The 21,368-nt window shown below is 45.4% G+C and overlaps 1 protein-coding gene across 1 annotated transcript in view; it reads right to left on the minus strand.

Moving 5' to 3' along the window:
- Window positions 1-21,368, minus strand: part of LOC110488472 (dolichyl-diphosphooligosaccharide--protein glycosyltransferase subunit STT3B) — a 95,267-nt gene that overhangs the window by 29,311 nt on the left and 44,588 nt on the right. Inside the window, exons 2-3 of the mRNA XM_036970671.1 lie at window positions 11,802-11,910; window positions 5,669-5,956 (exon numbers count right to left, since the gene is read on the minus strand). Of these exons, the coding sequence (XP_036826566.1) occupies window positions 5,669-5,956; window positions 11,802-11,910 (397 nt within the window). The remainder of the gene's footprint in view (window positions 1-5,668; window positions 5,957-11,801; window positions 11,911-21,368) is intronic.

Raw genomic sequence — 21,368 nt, forward strand, 5'->3', positions numbered from 1 at the left:
AGGCAGGGTAAAATGACGAGGCATCAGGATAGATGAGTAAAATACAGAGTAGCAGCAGCATATGAGTGTGAAAGTGTGTGTATGTAGTGTGAGAGTTTGTGAGCGTGTCAGTGTATTGTGTGAGTGTTATACTGTATATGCACTTGCGAGTGTGCAGAGTCAGTTCAAGATTGGGTCACAATGCAGATAGTCTGGGTAATCAATTACAGTGCCTTCAGAAAGTATTAATACCCATTGACATATTCCTATGTTTCAGCCTGAAGTCAAAATTGATTAAATAGATTATTCCCCCACAAGTTAGCTTGGGTGCTTTGACTGCTGTTAGGGCAGTCAGATCAACCCTTAAAGAGATGGGTGGGGCTAAAGCTTAAGAGGGTGTGAACGATGCTAAATGGGTGTAGACCGAAGAGCTCTCCAGTAGGTTTACCAAAACATTCAAAGACCATTTTCTTAAAAGTGAGGTTACAAGTTATCAACTTTCAATGCAAAATTACTTTCCCATTGTTCCTCAAATGCCGTGTATAATATACAATTGTGTAGCTCGGTCTCCACTTTTATCAAATGTAATTAACACAATTTCAAATTTTGCTACATAAGACCAAATTAAGTAGGTCGGTCACATATGGAGAGTGGTACTCAGTAATGTGTTGTAACGGATTTGTCCAAAACATAACACTTTGTATGCAAGACAAAATGTATTGCTTTGCCACATTTTTTTGTAGTATTACTTTACTGACTTGTTGCAAACAGGATGCATGTTTTGGAATATTTTATTGTGTACAGGAGTCATTCTTTTCACTCAATTAGGTTAGTATTGTGGAGTAACTACAATGTTAATCCATCCTCAGTTTTGTCCCATCACAGCCATTATTAAACTCTGTTCTAAATTCACCATGGTGAAATCCCTGAGCGGTTGCCTTCCCTCTCTGGCAACAGAGTTAGGAAGGACGACTGTATCTTTGTAGTGACTGGGTGTATCGATACACCCTCCAAAGTGTAATTTAATAACTTTGCTGTGCTCAAAGGGATATTACATTTTTACCCATCTACTAACAGGTACCCTTCTTTGCGAGGCATTGGAAGCAAATTCTTACTCCTGAACTTATTTAGGCTTGACATAAAGGGATTGAATACTAATTGACTTGGTGTTTCAAATGTAATTCATTTGTAAAAATGTCACTAACAGCAGGTAGTGTGTGTAGTCCAGTGGACCCCCCCACAAAAATAATCAAGATGTATTCCATTTCCAATTCAGGCTAACAAAATGTGCACAAAAAAAAAAATCAAGGGGGTGTGAATACTTTGAAGGCACTGTAATTAACTCTTTAGCGGTCTTCTGGCTTGGAGTAAGAAGCCGTCTTGGAGCCTGTTGGTCCGAGAGTTGATGCACCAGTACCGTTTGCCGGACAGTAGCAGAGTGAACAGTCTTATGGCTTGGATGGCTGAAGTCTTTGGCAATGTATCAGACCTTCCTCTGATACCGCCTGATGGAGGTACTGGATGACCGGGAGTGATTTACTGATCCGTCCGTAACACCCTCTGTAGCGCTTTGAGTTAAAGGGCGGTGCATTTGCCATATCAAGCGGTGATTCGGCCAGTTAAGGTGCTCTCGATGGTGCAGCTGTACAACTTAGGATCTGAGGGCCCATGCCAAATCTTTTCAGCCTCCTGAAGGGGAAAAGTCACTCCACTACAGCCCCGTCGACGTGGATGAGGGTGGCCAATGGTGGCCAGTTTGAAACATGTTGGGATTACAGACTGGGACAAGGAGAGATTGAAAATGTCCGTGAAGACACTTGCCAGCTGGTCTGCCCATGCTCTGAGAATGCACCCTGTTATTGACTCAAGCCAAGTGGCCTTGCTAGTGTTTAAAGAGAGGGCTACCTAGCATATTAGTCTGCTCCTGACACACTAGCCGGGACTTCTGGATACCTGGTCTCATCCCACAGCCTGAGTCAACACATTAAAAAAGGGACCATGTCTGACAGATAGCCCCATTTTACCTTTCATGACACTGTGGGAAAGTGATGGAAGGGGTGCAGGGCAGGTGGGGGCACAGACTGTTTTATCGAACGCCGTCTGAGAGACACATTACAGTCACTTGACCTGCTGACGAGGATTGATTGATCAGCGGGGGAAAGCAGGCATGGTTCCGAATACCCACCAGAGCCTCAGCCGACCAGCGAAAGCCTCCATCCTCCCATCGATTTTTAAAACCAACCCAAAACAGTTACCATGTCACGCGCCGACGAGGCGCCATCTGGTTTTGACCCAAGTGTGAAACTACACATCTCCTCACAGGTAATATTGAGGGAACTGATAAAGATGTAGGCAACTGAGGAACACTAGAAGCCTTTTTTTAGCCTTCTCAGTGCCACAGACAATTAAAAGGGAGCTAGCATAGAACCTACCAGGGCCCGAGACTACCACGCAGAGCATTTGCATGTCAGGTCGAAATACGTCTCTACTCCTCACACGGCCATGTGATCGCTCATGTTCAAATACATCTCTCGTTTACTTCCCTCACACAGCGATACAGGCGGGGCTAATTAAATGTGAGCCTGGAGAAACTGTGAAATTAGTGTGACAACAATGTAAGCACAGTGGAGAGGGGTTAGGGGAGGGTAGCGGGGAGTGCTAGTGTTAAAAGGGGCAGGTCTCTGGGGTGCGAGAGGATTCAATTATAGATTAGGGAGGGAGGGGGGGGGGGCAGATTAAGCAGCTGGAGTTGAATGGGTTATTAGCAGATAAAATGAAGGAGAGGGATAATGAAGATTGGAGAAGAAGCCTGGGAGAGGCTCCTATTTCAGCCTGCGAGGAGGGATCGGCTAAAGAGAAAGAGAGAGAGGGTGAAAGCACTAAGATAAAAGTGGGTAAATGAGACTTATAATGGAAAGCAGTGACGCGTAGCCAGGATGATAGTTTTTTCGGGGCTCTTGCCGGTGGGGGCCACTTGGAACACTCATTGTCTGCATTCCAAATCATGGCACCCTATTCCCTATAGTGCGCACTACTTTTGCCCAGGGCCCATAGGGCTCTGGTTAACAAAAGTGCACTATATAGGAAGTAGGATGCCATTTGGGATGCACTTGTCGTGTTGGTTCGTTTTAAAGACAGACGTGGTCCATGTGAAATGACAATTAAAAGCCCTTAAGACACTGCAGATGCAAAAGCTCTGCCTAAACCAAATAGAAAAATGATCCGTATCTAATCATTGTGAAATTATGACAGAGAAGGCGGCTTATGACAAGGAAAACACTTCATCACAAGCAGACACTGCAGGTTCCCAAGTAAATCATACTAGCATTAAAAAGACAATGTCCCCAGTAGCGTTTTAGCAGTACGCAAGTAAATGCATAATATTGAGCAAACTAATAAATATTGAGCAAATTATACATTGTCTGTCTGCGTTTCATATCACAACAGTGGTGGAGCCCCCCTGGGTCAGGAGCCAGTCATGACTGACAATCACACCAATAATGTGGGAGGTTCTCTGTGGCACAACTCCAGGGTGTGTGGCTGGTTGATGAAAGCCGAGGCTCTTCAAACCAAGTGGAGTTGTCAGCTCAGTCACACTCGCTTGAGTTAACGTGACACTCCAGAGGCATGACATGGAAGCAACCTTTGGGGTCTTAAGTCCCCTCGGGAGTTCAATATGTCCGTACTTCGTTGGTCAAGTGTCAAGCTGAAAGAAATCTACTGACTGATAAATGCAGAGACGGAGAAGTTCAGGAACAACACACAGAGTCCTGCAGAGCTTGCCACTGGTGACAAAAAAAACAAGTGAAGCATGGTGGGAGAGAGCACGCGCCACATTTACCTGAGTGAATGCCGGTGTGTCCTTGGGAGGAGGGAAGGAAAAAATTAAAATAAATAAAAAGTCGCTCCCCGTTTGTTAGGAGCGCTGTTCAGTTTTAACCCTGAAAAATCCTTGAGGATGACTTGGTGTGGAGGGGATCCTTACGATTCTCAGCTTGTCTGGAGAGGCTTAAATGCCACCCGAGTGAAATTAATCGAGGGAACTGATGGGGAGCCAGGCGCCCCCTGCCAAGGTCGACTTTGATAAGGGGGGGAAACAAATGCTGATTAATGCCGAATTTGCCCATTTACAATGCACTTCAATTTAATCTGTGGGTATAAGTTGCACGCACCTGCCTCGGCCTCAAGTCATCAGGGAGCATAATGTACAAAATGTGGGAGGGAGTAGAGCGGTGTGTGTGAGGCTGTGACTATATTGTGATTGAAGGGAGAGGACATGCACTGAGGGCAAATAATGTGAATATGGGAGATTCTTTTGCCTAGAATCCTCCTACAGCAGATGGTCCATTTCCATGGTGTCTTAAGCCATTGTGCTCATAATCCTTTCACCTCGTGTACGTTAGCTTATCCAATGTCTGGTCATATTCTCCGACATTCCGCTAAGCCTATCAGGGCAGTTTTTTGGGTGATGAGAGAAAATAAAAAAAGGGGTTACTGTTCAAGTGAATGGACTGTTCAAGTATGGTAAATAAATGCATTTCACCTCCAACCTTAAATATCTCTGTATTTTTAAGATCACCGGCAGCGACTGAAACCAGACAGTCAGGAGACTGAGTGAAGGTTCACAGTGTAGCAATAATTTAACCACGCCAAAGCAGCTATTAGCGCATTGACTGCAAATCTTGTCAAATAGAACGTCCCTCTTCACATCAAATGGGCCATGGGTATACAAAATCGAAAAACACACTGAGAAACATCAAGAGACAGTTTTCCCAGACACAGATGTAGCCTAGTTCTGGACTAAAAACATATTTATTATGGAGATCCTCCATTGAACTTGTTTTTTATAGTCCAGGACTAGGCTTAATCTGTGCCTGGGAAACCGACCGCTAAATGTAGGACGTTTCTCTAAATGCATACTATCTTTCTCCGAGCACGCAAATTTAGTCAGAGTACGAGTCCAAATCAAAGTAGGTGAAACGGAGCACGCTTCACGAATGCGCACTCCGTTTGTACATATTTTGAAACAAATATGACGTAACCACGTCAAATTACGCAACATTTTTGGGAAATTAATGGTGGCCATTATTTGAGCTGAAAGCGAGAGAAAATACACTCCGACTTTGGAATGAAATGTTGCCTATTCACATCTCATATATTTATCTTGATATGTTAATACATGCTGTGTGAATTTTGGGATGCTTTTTGGGATGCTTATCTGTCTACAATACCTACTGTAGTGTGTGTAGATTGCAAGTCAATAGCTAGCTAGTTACCCACGAAGAATCAACCTTGCATAATTCGTTTTAGGACATTTTTTGCCTGTTAATCTGGTTAGTTACATTATTATGATTCACATATAGCTAGCTAACTGATAGTATTGAAGTCAAACGTTTGCTTTGTGTATATCTCCTCTATTGCCATTGCCCTGGCTGGGAAAAAATGCTCAGTGAACGGGGCGGAGCAGCGTGAGGTAATACAGTATGGGGAGTGCGAGTGCATCTCAAATGCAATGTTTTACGCATTCTCCACACTGTCGTCCTCACAAGAACGTACTCAAGAGAACAGCCTCAGAGAGCATGAGAGTGGGGCACACGGTAGTACCCATATTGAGAAACACCCACAGCCATAAAGGATCTCAAAGGGGTTTCTAAAGGATGGAAGTTCAAACCGGAAGAGGCAGGCTTACCCAAAGGTAGTAGGTGAACTGGAGGGCGAAGATGGCAATGCCCTCGTTGTCAAAGGAGCCGGCCACCGAGCGGGAGATGTACCCGGGAACAATGGCGATAAAGCAGGCAGCCAGAAGCCCCGCCCCCTGGTTCCACAGTTCCCGCGTCAGCAGAAAGGTGGAGATGGATGTCAGGCCACTGAACACGGGCGCCAGGAAGACGCACACATCCCGGATGTGCACCGTCAAGTGGAGCAGGTTCAGTACGTAGTGTATAAGGCCTGCGGTGACCATCAAACCTGGATATACCTAGAGAGAGAGAGAGAGAGAGAGACAAGATAAGAGGGGCTGTAATGGAACATTTATGGCACCTTCACGCATATGGATGGGATACTTGCATTTTATATCCAGGATAAGACAACACACTGGGAATAAACTTTTAAAATCAACCATAATGTACTGTAACTTATCCATCGAGCAGTTAGTTGGAACTCCACAGGTCAGGCAGGAGAGTGATACGTCAAGTAAGTGTTGGCTTGCTGCATCCACATGCTTGAAATACCACAAGAGTGAGTCAAGTTAATTGAATCTGCTCTGGATTTACAATTGGGAAAACCAGGTAAGGCGATCTTCTCCACCGAAATACTGACTAATTGCCCAGTTCAAAGCTTACAGCTCTCTGCCTATAAACTCATGAGACCCGGGCCTAATTAGGCTCGTGTGAAACCTTTCTGAAGTCAGAGGGGCTGTGTCTAAGTGTGAGTGATGCCCTGATGTATGCTATACGCCAGGCAGAGACAAGTCCAGCGGACTTTGGCTCGTCTCTGCCTGACGTGCTTCTCGTTTTTAATTAGCTAGTCGTAGCCTAGGCGTGCTAAACTTTATCGACCATAGTCTTATTGCACCTCTCTCCCAAATCATCCAACCCAGTTTCCCTGACCTGGAGATTGAGCTAGAGCCTCGGCTAACTCTACTTCGGTTAAAACAAACGCTGAAGTAATCACTGTTTGGTTGCCCCCAGAACAGATGCTGGGCTCTCTGTAGTCTGCACCCCCCCGCCCCCCCCCCCCCCCACCCCACCCCACATATAGCGTCACATTTAGGCCCGTCAGCGTAAAAAAATGTGCCTGGTCCATTTCTCTACAGTAACAAAGGGCAGTTTATTGGCTTGACAGAGCCCTATGGTTAAGCAGTGTCACATTTATTCAGCCCTCAAAATCTTATCTACGACTCTGGAGAGGGAGCGGCTGGCAGATATCCCCCTTGAGAGTGGGAGAGAAAAGACAAGGGATCCGCAGAGAGGCACTCACTGACGACATTTACCGAGACCTGCTCCTCCCTCTCCAAACGGTGTGACCCATCATGTGCAAAAGGGGGACCTGTGTTATCATACACAATTAATGAGGGCTGTCAAGACTCATTTGAAGCCGACTGAAGAGGGGAGAGAAGGCGAGCTGATGATGGCGGGGTGGGATAAAGGAGACAGAGGTGGGGCGCGGCACACTGCTTAGGATCCCTGTTCGGAGACTCGGAGAGGTGCTACAATTACTGCAGACTAGCGAAAATGTTTTTTGTTGTTGTTGAATACCACTGAAGAAAAAGGCAGAGTGACACACTATTCAGGTGTTGAAGTGGTTCTGGAATGCCTGCGAAAGTCAGGAAACCCTTGGGTGAGCTTCACCAACTGCACGGAATGGATTCCATTTGATATTGTCAAGATGCACGACATGATCCAAATCATTAGGAGATTGTAATGTAACTCAGTTATTCCTTCCGGGGATTTGTCATGCATAGGGGCTGTGGCAGTCATGAAACTATCAGCCGGTTATTGTCATGCAATTGACTTCCAGTCTTACGGTAACTAACAGACACGTTGAGCATCTCCAGGCCGCCACACACATGGAACATATACATTTGAAAAAGTCTAATAAACAGCACAACACTGCAGCCATTATTTATTTTAGGCAGGTCTAAAGAAACAAACAGTCTGAAGATTTTTTTTCTACGGAAGAACAGAATACGAGTCGACCAACTATGTTCTCTGGCCTATGCTCCATGCTTGTTCATTTATGCTTAAATCCAGTGCTATTATTTTATAGTAAGAAGAATAAAAACAGAAAGGATACTTTTTCCCCTGTGTCAGCTAGAGAGTGTGCATATGAAGTGGCTATGTTGAGCACAAAAGTGATTATTTGAAACAGATCCTATACGCTAGATTTAGAGTTATTTGGCAACTTTAGGTGGGAATGAGACAAACCCTTAGAATGTCTTAGAAATCAAAAACACATGGGCTGCATGGTGCGACTATAGTCGATTGTTTATTTGAGAAAGTAGCTAAAAAAAGTTTGCGCTCTGTTCCTTGCCTCAGGTTGCACACGTTCTCTCATCAAGTGATCATGTTTTCACCCAATCAAACGAGTCTACATTTTCTTGTCTTTACTAATATGTAACATTTGTTTAGATATTGAATGGCCCATCAAATGTGCAGGAACAGGGTCAAAATGAGTTGTTAGCCGTATGCACTTGAATAGCGAATGGAGGCCACTTTCCCACAATTCATTTGTCAACCATGCCAGGTAGGCTACTCCGGTTTTACAGCCAAGCATGTTCTTAATATCAGCAGCAGAGAAATATAGTAGCAGCTGGGATCCTCTTTGTTAGTGACAACTATCAAAACTCTGCTTTCACACAGGATTGCATATAGAAATGTCTCAACTTATAAAGAACACTTCTTTCAACTCACACGTCAACCACTGAGGAGCAGGCAACCTCTCGCTGCGCAACAAGTGGTATTCCACCCAAACTCACTATGCCATGGCTCTCCAACCCCGTTCTGGTTTTTCACAACAAAACCAGTCATGAAATTGTTGAACACCCCTCTGCGCATTCAGGAACACTCAGGAACTCCAGCGTGGTCTTGGCTGTGTGCTTAGGGTCGCTGTCCTGTTGGAAGGTGAACCTTCACACCAGTCGGAGGTCCTGAGCGCTCTGGAGCAGGATCTCTATTTCTCTGCTCATCTTTACATCGAACCTGACTAGTCTCCCAGTTCCTGCCGCTGACAAAACATCCACACAGCATGATGCCGCCACCACCACCTCCACCGAGGAAGTCTGGAGCTCTGTCAGACTGACCATCGGGTTCTTGTTCACTTCCCTGACCAAGGCCCTTCTCCCCCGATTGTTCAGTTTGGCCGGGCGGCCAGCTCTAGGAAGAGTCTTGGTTTCAAACTTCTTCAATTTAAGAACAATGGATGCCACTGTGTTCTTGGGACCTTCAATGCTGCAGAAAGGTTTTTGCTACCCTTCCCCAGATCTGTGCCTTGACACAATCCTGTCTGAGCTCTACGGACAATTCCTTCAAACTCATTGCTTTGTTTTTTTGCTCTGGCATGCACTGTCAACTGTGGGGGGGGGGGGGGGGGGTCTGTATACTTTCCAAATTAAATGTATAGGCCTAATAGAGCTCTCTCTAATATGTCTATGGGTGTTCTGAATTAAATCACCTTAGAACGCGCTGTCCATTTCTTTGTTTGGCTTTGAAACCTCCAATGTTTTCCACTCAGTTTCAACCTGTTCAAATTGATTGATCACAGTGAGCTGAGTTTTAAAATGATTACAATGTACAGTACATTATGGCATGATACTCTTGCATTTGCATTGTTGTCAGTGTTGAGGGACAATAGCGCGCTGAGCACAAGGACATTAGCGAGTTGGGTCCTGCCAACGCTTGTCCAGAGCGCAAGAGCAGATGACCGTGACCCGCCGTTCACGTACAATTTGACTGCGGTCATGACTCATGGACTGCCGGTATGGCTGTAATACGGTCACCGCAAAAGCAATAGCCATGCATTGTGTAGGACTGCATTCCCTATATTCTCTTTAACTGTCATAGACAAAGAGTGTGAGCTTATTTGCTTCTACTCTACAGTATTCCCACAACTGGTGTGATTTCTGACAAGGACTTCATAGACCAGTGTGTTCAGAAGAGGTGATTTGTAACATTCCATTAGCGATCCAGGTTTGAGGACCATTAAGGCTGCCTGATAAAATTCAAAGGCCCTTCATACCTCATAGCCTGTAAGTATTATCAGGACAGCTGAGAGAAGCACTTCACCTTCTTTGCGTAATCATGTGGTGATGGTGGTGGGGGCGGGGGTCTAGAGATAAAAACAGAATTTGAGCCAGGTAGCTGACACATGGCAAAAATTTTGCAGCAGCAGAGGCACTGTACCTGGATCTTCCCTCGCTTTGCATGTTGCTGGGCATTTGTATTCTGTGTACCCAGCATCTGACACACCTGCTGGCTAAACCCTGGCACACGGAGCAGCAGTACTGTCCACTGCCTACAGATATAGACATGTTAGGATGTAGGTTAGGAAGTTCGGATCCCTTGTGCAGATTGACTGAATCCATTGCTGCTAAACAGCAACACCTGCAACTGCTGCTAGCCTATTTTCCGACAGGGCAATATCTGCTGCTGCTAAAACGACTGACGACAGTACTGAGTGCAGGCATGTCTGGCTGTCTTAAATGCTCTGTGCTTCTCTCCCACCACCCTGGACTAAGTACACAACAGGGAACAGAGTGAAACTTCAGATGCCAACCTAGGTGGGAAAGTGACGAGATAACACAGGGAGCCATTTTAAAAGGTTTTCCTGTAACAAGGCTGGTAAAAAAAAAATTGCCCCATTAAGCATCTGATTACAGTACAGAGAGATATGTCGGGAGCTGTGAGGAAGAGCAGGGTAGTATTTTATTCACAGCACTTCAGTGCACAGTTTACAGGGCGGGCAGCCCCCCCCCCCCCCCCCCAAAGAATGAGGCTCCGCCGAGAGAGGAGCGTGGGCGATAAATCTTACAGAATCGGCAGGTAGTAACTCACGGTGAAAGAGGTTGTGATTTCAACAGCAGGTCCTGTTGGTAAACCGTATGATCATTGGCAGTCATGTGGAATCCCTCAAGTTAAAAGCACACTGGTTGCTGCCGATGCATGACAGACCGGAGAGCGCTGGGGAGGCTTATGAAACGGTACGGTCCATGGTGCTTTCTCATCTAACCCCCCAACCACTAGAACACCAGAGTCTAGGCCTATATCTACAGTGCATTCAGAAAGCATTCAGATCCCTTCCCATTTTCCACATTTAATTACAGCCTTATTCTACAACGGATTAAATAAAAAAAAAAGAGAAGCAATGAGGTCTAAGAAATTGTCCATAGCGCTCCAAGACAGGATTGCGTTGAGACACAGATCTGGGGAAGGGTACCATGAAGTGTCGGCAGCATTTTAGGTCCCCAAGAACACAGTGGCCTCCATTATATTTAAACTGAAAAAGTTTGGAACCACCAAGACACTTCCTAGAGCTGGCCGCTCATACAAACAGCCATCCAGGGAGAAGAGCCTTGGTCAGGGAGCTAGCCAAGAACCCAATGGTCACTGACAGAGCTCCAGAGTTCATCTGTGGAGATGGAGAACCTTCCAGAAGGACAACCATCTCTACAGAACTCCACCAATTAAGCCTTTTTCGTAGATTGGCCAGACAGAAGCCACTCAAAGTAAAAGACACAACACAGCCCGACTGGAGTTTGCTGAAAGTCACAGAGAGATCCTTGATGGAAACCTGCACCAGAGCTCTTAGGACCTCAGACTGGGGTGAAGGTTCAGCTTCCAACAGGACAATGACCCTAAGCACATAGCCAAGACACAGGAGTAGCTTCGGGACAAGTCTCTAAATGTCCTTCAGTGGCCTAGCCAGAGCCCAGACTTGAACCCGATCGAACATCTCTGGAGAGACCTGAAAATACCTGTACAGCGACACGCCAAGTCCAACCTGACAGATTAAGAGGATCTACAGGCAAGAATGGGAGAAACTCCCCAAATACAGGTGTGCCAAGCTTGTAGTGTCATACCCAAGAAGTATGAGTACTAAGTAAAGGGTCAGAATACTTAAGTAATCCTGATATTTCTGGGGGGGGGGGGGCAACGACTATTTAATCCATTGTAGAATAAGGATGTAATGTAACAAAATGTGTAAAAGGTCAAGGGGTCTGAATACTTTCCGAAAGCACTGTATATGCAATGTGTTTTTCCCACCTGGTTGGTTTTCAAATTGGGATGATTTAAGCTTGATCACAGCAGGGAATATGTTAAACTTACTGTGCCCCCCACGATCCTCCCCAAGGGGTACCATGACCGCTCGTCAAACCAGTTGAGGAACTCGTAAAACCCATTTGTGGTCAGGTGATGTGTTGACCTGTAGTTGAACCTGTGGAGAGAGAAGATGGCTTAAGTTGGTACCAAGGCAAATAACAGTGGCACAAAGCAGGCAGCTAGTACAAATATCTCAGACATTTGTTGAATGTGCAAACAAATATTCATTTTGAAAGAATAGCCTTATTATTTCCATATTCTACAAAAAAAGGCAGCCAATGTCCCAGCCCAAAGAGTTAAGTGACAACAGAAAGCAGGTAGGCCTAGACCTACCTGTTACATCCTTGAAGAGTCCACTGCTAGTACAAGAATGGACAATTCCCAACCATCTGACACTACCGAGACATCCCAAACATCCAACCAGAACATAGTTGGATTGGTTTGCTTGACATCTCAACTCTTGAAACATCTAGTTCACATTTAATTCTCCCAAAAAAAAGGATGGTGAAATGTCTGCTCAAAGCCACGTTTCGTGCATACAGATTAATACGTGGTTGCTTGCTTAGATTCCATGCTAGGCCATGAGTTAGAATAATATCTGAAATCTATCTATGGCTCAGCGTGATAGTGCAAGGCAGTGGTTTTAGATGAAGTGAAAAACAAAAACTGTTTTATATGTAGGGGACAGTTGATGTAACCAGAGTGAAATACACTTCATGAGTCATTGTTGTGCAATCAATGTGATGCACCCGTGGCTCTGAAATAAGCACATCCATCCTTGTGATAGATCACGCTTGTCTGCAGAAACAGCCCTGACACGGGTATGTCAGCAATCCCCAAGCACAATAAATAGCAGCATCCTTCCCTAATACTGCCTCCATAGCAGATGATTCAAGAGGCAAGAGATTTGAGTGGAGGGGGGAGGATGATGGCCAGCACACAGTCACTGAACTGTTGGGAGACACGAGCAGCTCACAGACTCACACAAATGTCTGGCGTGTGGAGAAGCTCATTAAAATCACTGCAAGGTGCGTTTTCCTTTTACACAACTCACCTGAAGGACATGTATCTGCAGGTGAGGAAAGGAGAAGGCCAACATCATTTCCTTTAATAAAGCACTTGGTGGCCTAATTCTAGGTTCCCATGCAACCTTTCTACGCAAGTAAAGTTAATGTCGGACATAAATGTCATTACAGGGCTAATGGAAACAGAGCAAACGTTGGTATAATTGTCAAAAAAGCGACAAAAAACAAAATACACGACACAAGGTGGGATATCAAAGTAAATCATCATAGCAAAGTAAACTTGGGAGTCACACAACGACGTGTAGTCCTCCCACTATGACTTGACAGGAAAGCATGCAGTTTATTAGGTTACAGATTTAATCAAATTACGATGAACTTTACAGGGTGGTGAAAGTGCAAGGTTATGAGCTTGATGCTCCTTTCCAATAAATATCGAGGGTCTTATTCTGGTGACATGATGTCCATAACAATCTCATGTAGGCTACACATGCGCTGTTGGCTAGACTGTACATGCCAATAGCAAGGTGGGCACACTCGCTACATAACGCAATAAGTGTGAGGGAACTTTCAGTAGAGTTGAAAATGCGATTGAAACCCATTTAACTTAAATAATATTTCGGTACATGGAACTGTAACCGCAAAGGGTATTTTTGTGCACAACATCGTCACACACAGCCTTTTATCTGCAACAAGTCAATTTGAAGGAAACATAGCTAGCGTATTTTCTGGGTTTGTGTTTTAAAAAAATCTTTTATCATCTTCTCTGTTTGGACACATGGGAGATTTAACGTTTTGGCGCTTCTACATGGATTTCTGGTATTGAGGAAAGAGGCTTTGAACAGTATGACAAAAGCCAGTGAGGAACAAAGAAGAAAAAGGATGTAAACGAACACTATTCATACTCGCAGGGCTGGTGCACTCCCTGTCGCAGCTTCACTTTCAAGTAGAATATGACATGCCCTCGCTTATGGCTCATTCACATCACTCACTGACTGACAAGTTCAGTGAGACCAAGCTACTGGTGCGCACGCACACACACACACACACACACACCTATTGCAGTGAACGTAATGACCATTGACAAGCTGGCTCATTCACAGTGAGGAACTAAGACTGCTTGAGCCACAGGGATAAACATTCCGATCACATTACTCCATAACCCGGACTCGTGAGGTCTAAGACCCGACACGAGCAGCTCACACAAACATCCCAAAATGGCTGGCATGTGGAGGAGCTCAAAAATCGCTCCGTGGCGCTTTTTCTTCTACACGATTCACCTGAATGTCTGCAGATGGGGAAAGGAGGCGCCAAAATCCTTTGCTAAAAGTGCCTGGTGGCCAAATTCTAGTTAATAACCAGGTTTCCGTGCAACCTTTTTTTTGTGTGGCTCAAGCATTCAGATCACATTACTCGATAACCTTGAACTCAGCGTGAGGTCCGAGACCAGACTTCTTCACAAGTTTGTCCAGCTGGAACAAAAATCACAACACTGAGCAATAGCCAGCAAAACCAGTGTTTCTTTCTCCAACGTTGGTGCAGGGAGAGACCAGAATGGGTCAAATGCAGCCAGGTAAAAAGAGCAACCCAGCAGAGAGCCCGTATCGCCGCAAGTTAACCACTCATTCCCCACTCAGAAAACCTATTGTTTGTCAACTGTCAAAGCGCAGAGGCGGAAATAAAGAGAACCACAGAAAGCACTTAAAATACTTCACCCGCTGCCTCGCCTTCGTCACAAAAACACATTTTCCAATGAGCTCATTGAGAGCAGATCCGAGCTTGTCACTTTGATGAGGATAATGTGGCCGGCCAAGCGCATTAGCAATTTAATGCATAATTGCCTAGTCGGTCCCGGCTGACAGAACATCACTGCATCACAAACTAGTGAGCAGGTGAGCGTCAAAAAACACCTACCATTTAAATTCCTTCTGGCCTCAGGATTTTGTCTAACGTGTCAACTCTGGAGCAAATCTCATTGTAAAATGAAAATTACTCACAGCATCTTGTGCATTTGAGGATGCCCTCAAGGGTCAAAACTCATTTTGAGGTTACCCATTGTTACAAAGCCCCCATTCACTGCAAGAAAAACATGGAATCCTTTGTGATTTATGACCCGGTAATGCCTCGCACTTTGGTAACCACAATCAAATGCATCATTGGTTTTCCTGCCCTGCTCCTGGGTAAATGACCAAACTGACTTTAGTTCCAGGAGTGCACTTGCCACCTTGTCTAGGCCTAGTGTGACAGTTTAGGGAATTAACCACACAGTGGTACCAAATACCAACTTCACACACCTATGGCAGGTATTTTGTAATTTCAGATAGACAGAAAGGGGGGGGGCATTGTATTGGGTGAGAAATGCAAATAAATGCCCCATAGAATTCATATGGACCAACAAATCCATACTTGTATTCTGACTCCTGCATAAGAGTGACAGGCCTTCAAAACAGATAGAGAAAATGAGGTTAGGAGTAATATTCTGAGAGTTGCCACCTAAAGTTGCCACCTAAAGTAGCCAGGGTGCCTGGCCCACCATCATTTGAATAACAGAATTACAACTATGTACAGTTGAAGTCAGAAGATTACATACACCTTAGCCAAATACATTTAAACTCAGTTTCACAATTCCTGACATTTAATCCTAGTACAAATTCCTGTCTCAGGTCAGTGAGGGTCACCACTATTTTAAGAATGTGAAATGTCAGAAAAATTGTAGAATGATTTCAGCTTTTATTTCTTTCATCACATTCCCAGTGGGTCAGAAGTTTACGTTGAGTGTTTGGTAGCACTGCCTTTAAATTGTTTAACTTGGGTCAAACGTTTTGAGTAGCCTTCCACAAGCTTTCCACAATAAGTTGGGTGAATTTTGGCCCATTCCTCGTGACAGAGCTGGTGTAATTGAGTCAGGTTTGTAGGCCTCCTTGCTCGCACATGCTTTTTCAGTTCTGCCCACAAATGTTCTATTGGATTGAGGTCAGGGCTTTGTGATGGCCACGCCAATACCTTGACTGTTGTCCTTAAGCCATTTTGCCACAACTTTGGAAGTATGCATGGGGTCATTGTCCATTTGGAAGACCCATTTGCGACCAAGCTTTTAACTTCCTAAATCAAATCAAATCAAATTTTATTTGTCACATACACATGGTTAGCAGATGTTAATGCGAGTGTAGCGAAATGCTTGTGCTTCTAGTTCCGACAATGCAGTAATAACAAGTAATCTAACTAACAATTCCAAAACTACTGTCTTGTACACAGTGTAAGGGGATAAAGAATATGTACATAAGGATATATGAATGAGTGATGGTACAGAGCAGCATAGGCAAGATACAGTAGATGGTATCGGGTACAGTATGTACAAATGAGATGAGTATGTAAACAAAGTGGCATAGTATAGTATAAAGTGGCTAGTGATACATGTATTACATAAGGATACCGTCGATGATATAGAGTACAGTATATACGTATGCATATGAGATGAATAATGTAGGGTAAGTAACATTTATATAAGGTAGCATTGTTTAAAGTGGCTAGTGATATATTTACATCATTTCCCATCAATTCCCATTATTAAAGTGGCTGGAGTTGAGTCAGTGTCAGTGTGTTGGCAGCAGCCACTCAGTGTTAGTGGTGGCTGTTTAACAGTCTGATGGCCTTGAGATAGAAGCTGTTTTTCAGTCTCTCGGTCCCAGCTTTGATGCACCTGTACTGACCTCGCCTTCTGGATGATAGCGGGGTGAACAGGCAGTGGCTCGGGTGGTTGATGTCCTTGATGATCTTTATGGCCTTCCTGTGACATCGGGTGGTGTAGGTGTCCTGGAGGGCAGGTAGTTTGCCCCCGGTGATGCGTTGTGCAGACCTCACTACCCTCTGGAGAGCCTTACGGTTGAGGAATTTCTTCAGCCTCCTGAGGTTGAAGAGGCGCTGCTGCGCCTTCTTCACGATGCTGTCTGTGTGAGTGGACCAATTCAGTTTGTCTGTGATGTGTATGCCGAGGAACTTAAAACTTGCTACCCTCTCCACTACTGTTCCATCGATGTGGATAGGGGGGTGTTCCCTCTGCTGTTTCCTGAAGTCCACAATCATCTCCTTAGTTTTGTTGACGTTGAGTGTGAGGTTGTTTTCCTGACACCACACTCCGAGGGCCCTCACCTCCTCCCTGTAGGCCGTCTCATCGTTGTTGGTAATCAAGCCTACCACTGTTGTGTCGTCCGCAAACTTGATGATTGAGTTGGAGGCGTGCGTGGCCACGCAGTCGTGGGTGAACAGGGAGTACAGGAGAGGGCTCAGAACGCAACCTTGTGGGGCCCCAGTGTTGAGGATCAGCGGGGAGGAGATGTTGTTGCCTACCCTCACCACCTGGGGGCGGCCCGTCAGGAAGTCCAGTACCCAGTTGCACAGGGCGGGGTCGAGACCCAGGGTCTCGAGCTTGATGACGAGCTTGGAGGGTACTATGGTGTTGAATGCCGAGCTGTAGTCGATGAACAGCATTCTCACATAGGTATTCCTCTTGTCCAGATGGGTTAGGGCAGTGTGCAGTGTGGTTGAGATTGCATCGTCTGTGGACCTATTTGGGCGGTAAGCAAATTGGAGTGGGTCTAGGGTGTCAGGTAGGGTGGAGGTGATATGGTCCTTGACTAGTCTCTCAAAGCACTTCATGATGACGGATGTGAGTGCTACGGGGCGGTAGTCATTTAGCTCAGTTACCTTAGCTTTCTTGGGAACAGGAACAATGGTGGCCCTCTTGAAGCATGTGGGAACAGCAGACTGGTATAGGGATTGATTGAATATGTCCGTAAACACACCGGCCAGCTGGTCTGCGCATGCTCTGAGGGCGCGGCTGGGGATGCCATCTGGGCCTGCAGCCTTGCGAGGGTTAACACGTTTAAATGTCTTACTCACCTCGGCTGCAGTGAAGGAGAGACCGCATGTTTTCGTTGCAGGCCGTGTCAGTGGCACTGTATTGTCCTCAAAGCGGGCAAAAAAGTTATTTAGTCTGCCTGGGAGCAAGACATCCTGGTCCGTGACTGGGCTGGGTTTCTTCCTGTAGTCCGTGATTGACTGTAGACCCTGCCACATGCCTCTTGTGTCTGAGCCGTTGAATTGAGATTCTACTTTGTCTCTGTACTGGCGCTTAGCTTGTTTGATAGCCTTGCGGAGGGAATAGCTGCACTGTTTGTATTCGGTCATGTTACCAGACACCTTGCCCTGATTAAAAGCAGTGGTTCGCGCTTTCAGTTTCACACGAATGCTGCCATCAATCCACGGTTTCTGGTTAGGGAATGTTTTAATCGTTGCTATGGGAACGACATCTTCAACGCACGTTCTAATGAACTCGCACACCGAATCAGCGTATTCGTCAATGTTGTTATCTGACGCAATACGAAACATCTCCCAGTCCACGTGATGGAAGCAGTCTTGGAGTGTGGAGTCAGCTTGGTCGGACCAGCGTTGGACAGACCTCAGCGTGGGAGCCTCTTGTTTTAGTTTCTGTCTGTAGGCAGGGATCAACAAAATGGAGTCGTGGTCAGCTTTTCCGAAAGGGGGGCGGGGCAGGGCCTTATATGCGTCGCGGAAGTTAGAGTAACAATGGTCCAAGGTCTTTCCTCCCCTGGTTGCGCAATCGATATGCTGATAAAATTTGGGGAGTCTTGTTTTCAGATTAGCCTTGTTAAAATCCCCAGCTACAATGAATGCAGCCTCCGGATAAATTGTTTCCAGTTTGCAGAGAGTTAAATAAAGTTCGTTCAGAGCCATCGATGTGTCTGCTTGGGGGGGGATATATACGGCTGTGATTATAATCGAAGAGAATTCTCTTGGTAGATAATGCGGTCTACATTTGATTGTGAGGAATTCTAAATCAGGTGAACAGAAGGATTTGAGTTCCTGTATGTTTCTTTCATCGCACCATGTCACGTTAGTCATAAGGCATACGCCCCCGCCCCTCTTTTTACCAGAAAGATGTTTTTTCCTGTCTGCGCGATGCGTGGAGAAACCTGTTGGCTGCACCACTTCGGATAGCGTCTCTCCAGTAAGCCACGTTTCCGTGAAGCAAAGAACGTTACAGTCTCTGATGTCCCTCTGGAATGCTACCCTTGCTCGGATTTCATCAACCTTGTTGTCAAGAGACTGGACATTGGCAAGAAGAATGCTAGGGAGTGGTGCGCGCTGTGCCCGTCTCCGGAGTCTGACCAGAAGACCGCCTCGTTTCCCTCTCTTTCGGAGTCGTTTTTTTGGGTCGCTGCATAGGATCCACTCCGTTGTCCTGTTTGTAAGGCAGAACACAGGATCCGCGTCGCGAAAAACATATTCTTGGTCGTACTGATGGTGAGTTGATGCTGATCTTATATTCAGTAGTTCTTCTCGACTGTATGTAATGAAACCTAAGATGACCTGGGGTACTAATGTAAGAAATAACACGTAAAAAAACAAAAAACTGCATAGTTTCCTAGGAACGCGAAGCGAGGCGGCCATCTCTGTCGGCGCCGGAAGTCAGTTACTGACTAATGTCTTGAGATATTGTGGATATATATTGAAGCAACTTCTCTCCCTCATGATGCCATCTATTTTGTGAAGTGCACCATTCCGTCCTGCAGCAAAGCACCCCCACAACATGATGCTGCCACCCCCATGCTTCACGGTTGGGATGGTGTTCTTCGGCTTGCAAGCTGCCCCCTTTTTCCTCCAAACATAACGATGGTCATTACGCCAAAGAGTTCTATTTTTGTTTCATCAGACCAGAGGACATTTCTCCAAAGTACAATATTTGTCCCCATGTGCAGTTGCAAACTGTAGTCAGGATTTTTTTTAATGGTGGTTTTGGAGCAGTGGCTTCTTCCTTGCTGAGCGGCCTTTCAGTCAGTGTATGTCAATATAGGACTCGTTTTACTGTGGATATATATACTTTTGTACCCGTTTCCTCCAGCATCTTCACAAGGTCCTTTGCTGTTGCTCTGGGATTGATTTGCACTTTGCGCACCAAAGTACGTTCATCTCTAGGAGGCGAAACGCATCTCCTTCCTGAGCGGTATGACGGCTGCGTGGTCCCATGGTGTTTATACTTGCGTACCATTGTTTGTACAGATGAACGTGGTACCTTCAGGCATTTGGAAATTGCTCCCAAGAATGAACCAGACTCTGAGGTCAATTTCTTTTTCCTGAGGTCTTAGCTGATTTCTTTTGATTGTGGAATCCTTACAGTAGGCTCTAAGAGACCCATGGGCGATTAAGGACCGCCAGGCAAGGCTCATGCAGTGGACCCAGTCTTGGCTACTTTCCATCCGACTCAATGGCACTCGGGGATGCCCCACCCGCTAGTCAGGACTGTGCACATACAGCCTGTTCCCCTTCTGACCGCATGCTCACATGACCATGCTGGTGGAAGAGGGTGGCACTGGTTTACTGGACAAGAGCCAAAACTAATAATACTGTAGTGTCCAACAGATACGACAGAAGCAGGACAAGAAGACGTTTTGGTGAATGATGAGGGATATTCCTATAGTTTCACATGACATGGTTAAATTACTGAGCTCCGTGCTCTTTGACCGATTAAATAATTGCATTGTGGAAGTTTGATGGCAATATCGTGCAGATGCTACAAGAAATTAGTTAATTCTGGATTTAAAATGTTAGCTGTAATTACTTAATCAAGCCTGTATACTGGTGAGCAAGTTAAGTCACTGCTGATGTAGTGGTGTTTACATGAACAAGAGCAGGAAAGAAAAAAATATTACGAGGGCTCGACAATAGTCAGACAAGAATATAGGTAAAAGTTGTCAGAATGGCCAAGTCATTTTAAATAAAATTCACAAACAAATTAGGCTACTCGGATCTGAATTGCCGGTTGTAAAACTGTACATCTCAAGCGCTCAGAATTAGTTAGGCTTCTCCTCTATCATATACTGGCCATGTAAAATATTCCTAGAAATGTGTTTACATCCCTGTTAGTGATTATTTCTTCTTTGCCAAGATAATCCAGCGACCTGACAGGTGTGGCATATCAAGCTGATTAAACGGCATTAACATTATAGGTGCACCTTGTGCTGGGAACAATTCTAAAATGTGCAATTGCTTGCAATAGGCATGCTGACTGCAGAAATGTCCAGAAAATGTAATGTTCATTTCTCAAACAAGTCGCCTCAAACATTTTTTTTTGTTCCGGAATAGGCAGTACATTCAACCATCCTCACAACCACAGACCACGTGTATGGCATCGTGTGGGCGTGTTTTCTGATGTCAACGTTGTGAAAAGAGCGGCCCATGGTAGAGGTGGGGTTACGGTATGGGCCAGCATAAGCTACGAACACCACAACTGCATTTTACTGATGGCAAATTGAACGCAGAGATACCATGACACGATCCTGGGGCCCATTGTCGTGCCATTCATCTGCCGCCATCACCTCATGTTTCAGCATGATAATGCAAGGCCCCATGTTGTAAGGATAACCCACTGAGCATGTTTGGAATGCTTTGGATCGACGTATACGACAGGGTGTCCGAGTTCCCGCCAATATCCAGCAACTTCGCACAGCCATTGAAGAGGAGTGGGACAACA

This window comes from Oncorhynchus mykiss, chromosome 32 (genome assembly GCF_013265735.2).
Source record: "Oncorhynchus mykiss isolate Arlee chromosome 32, USDA_OmykA_1.1, whole genome shotgun sequence".
Lineage (NCBI taxonomy): Eukaryota > Metazoa > Chordata > Actinopteri > Salmoniformes > Salmonidae > Oncorhynchus > Oncorhynchus mykiss.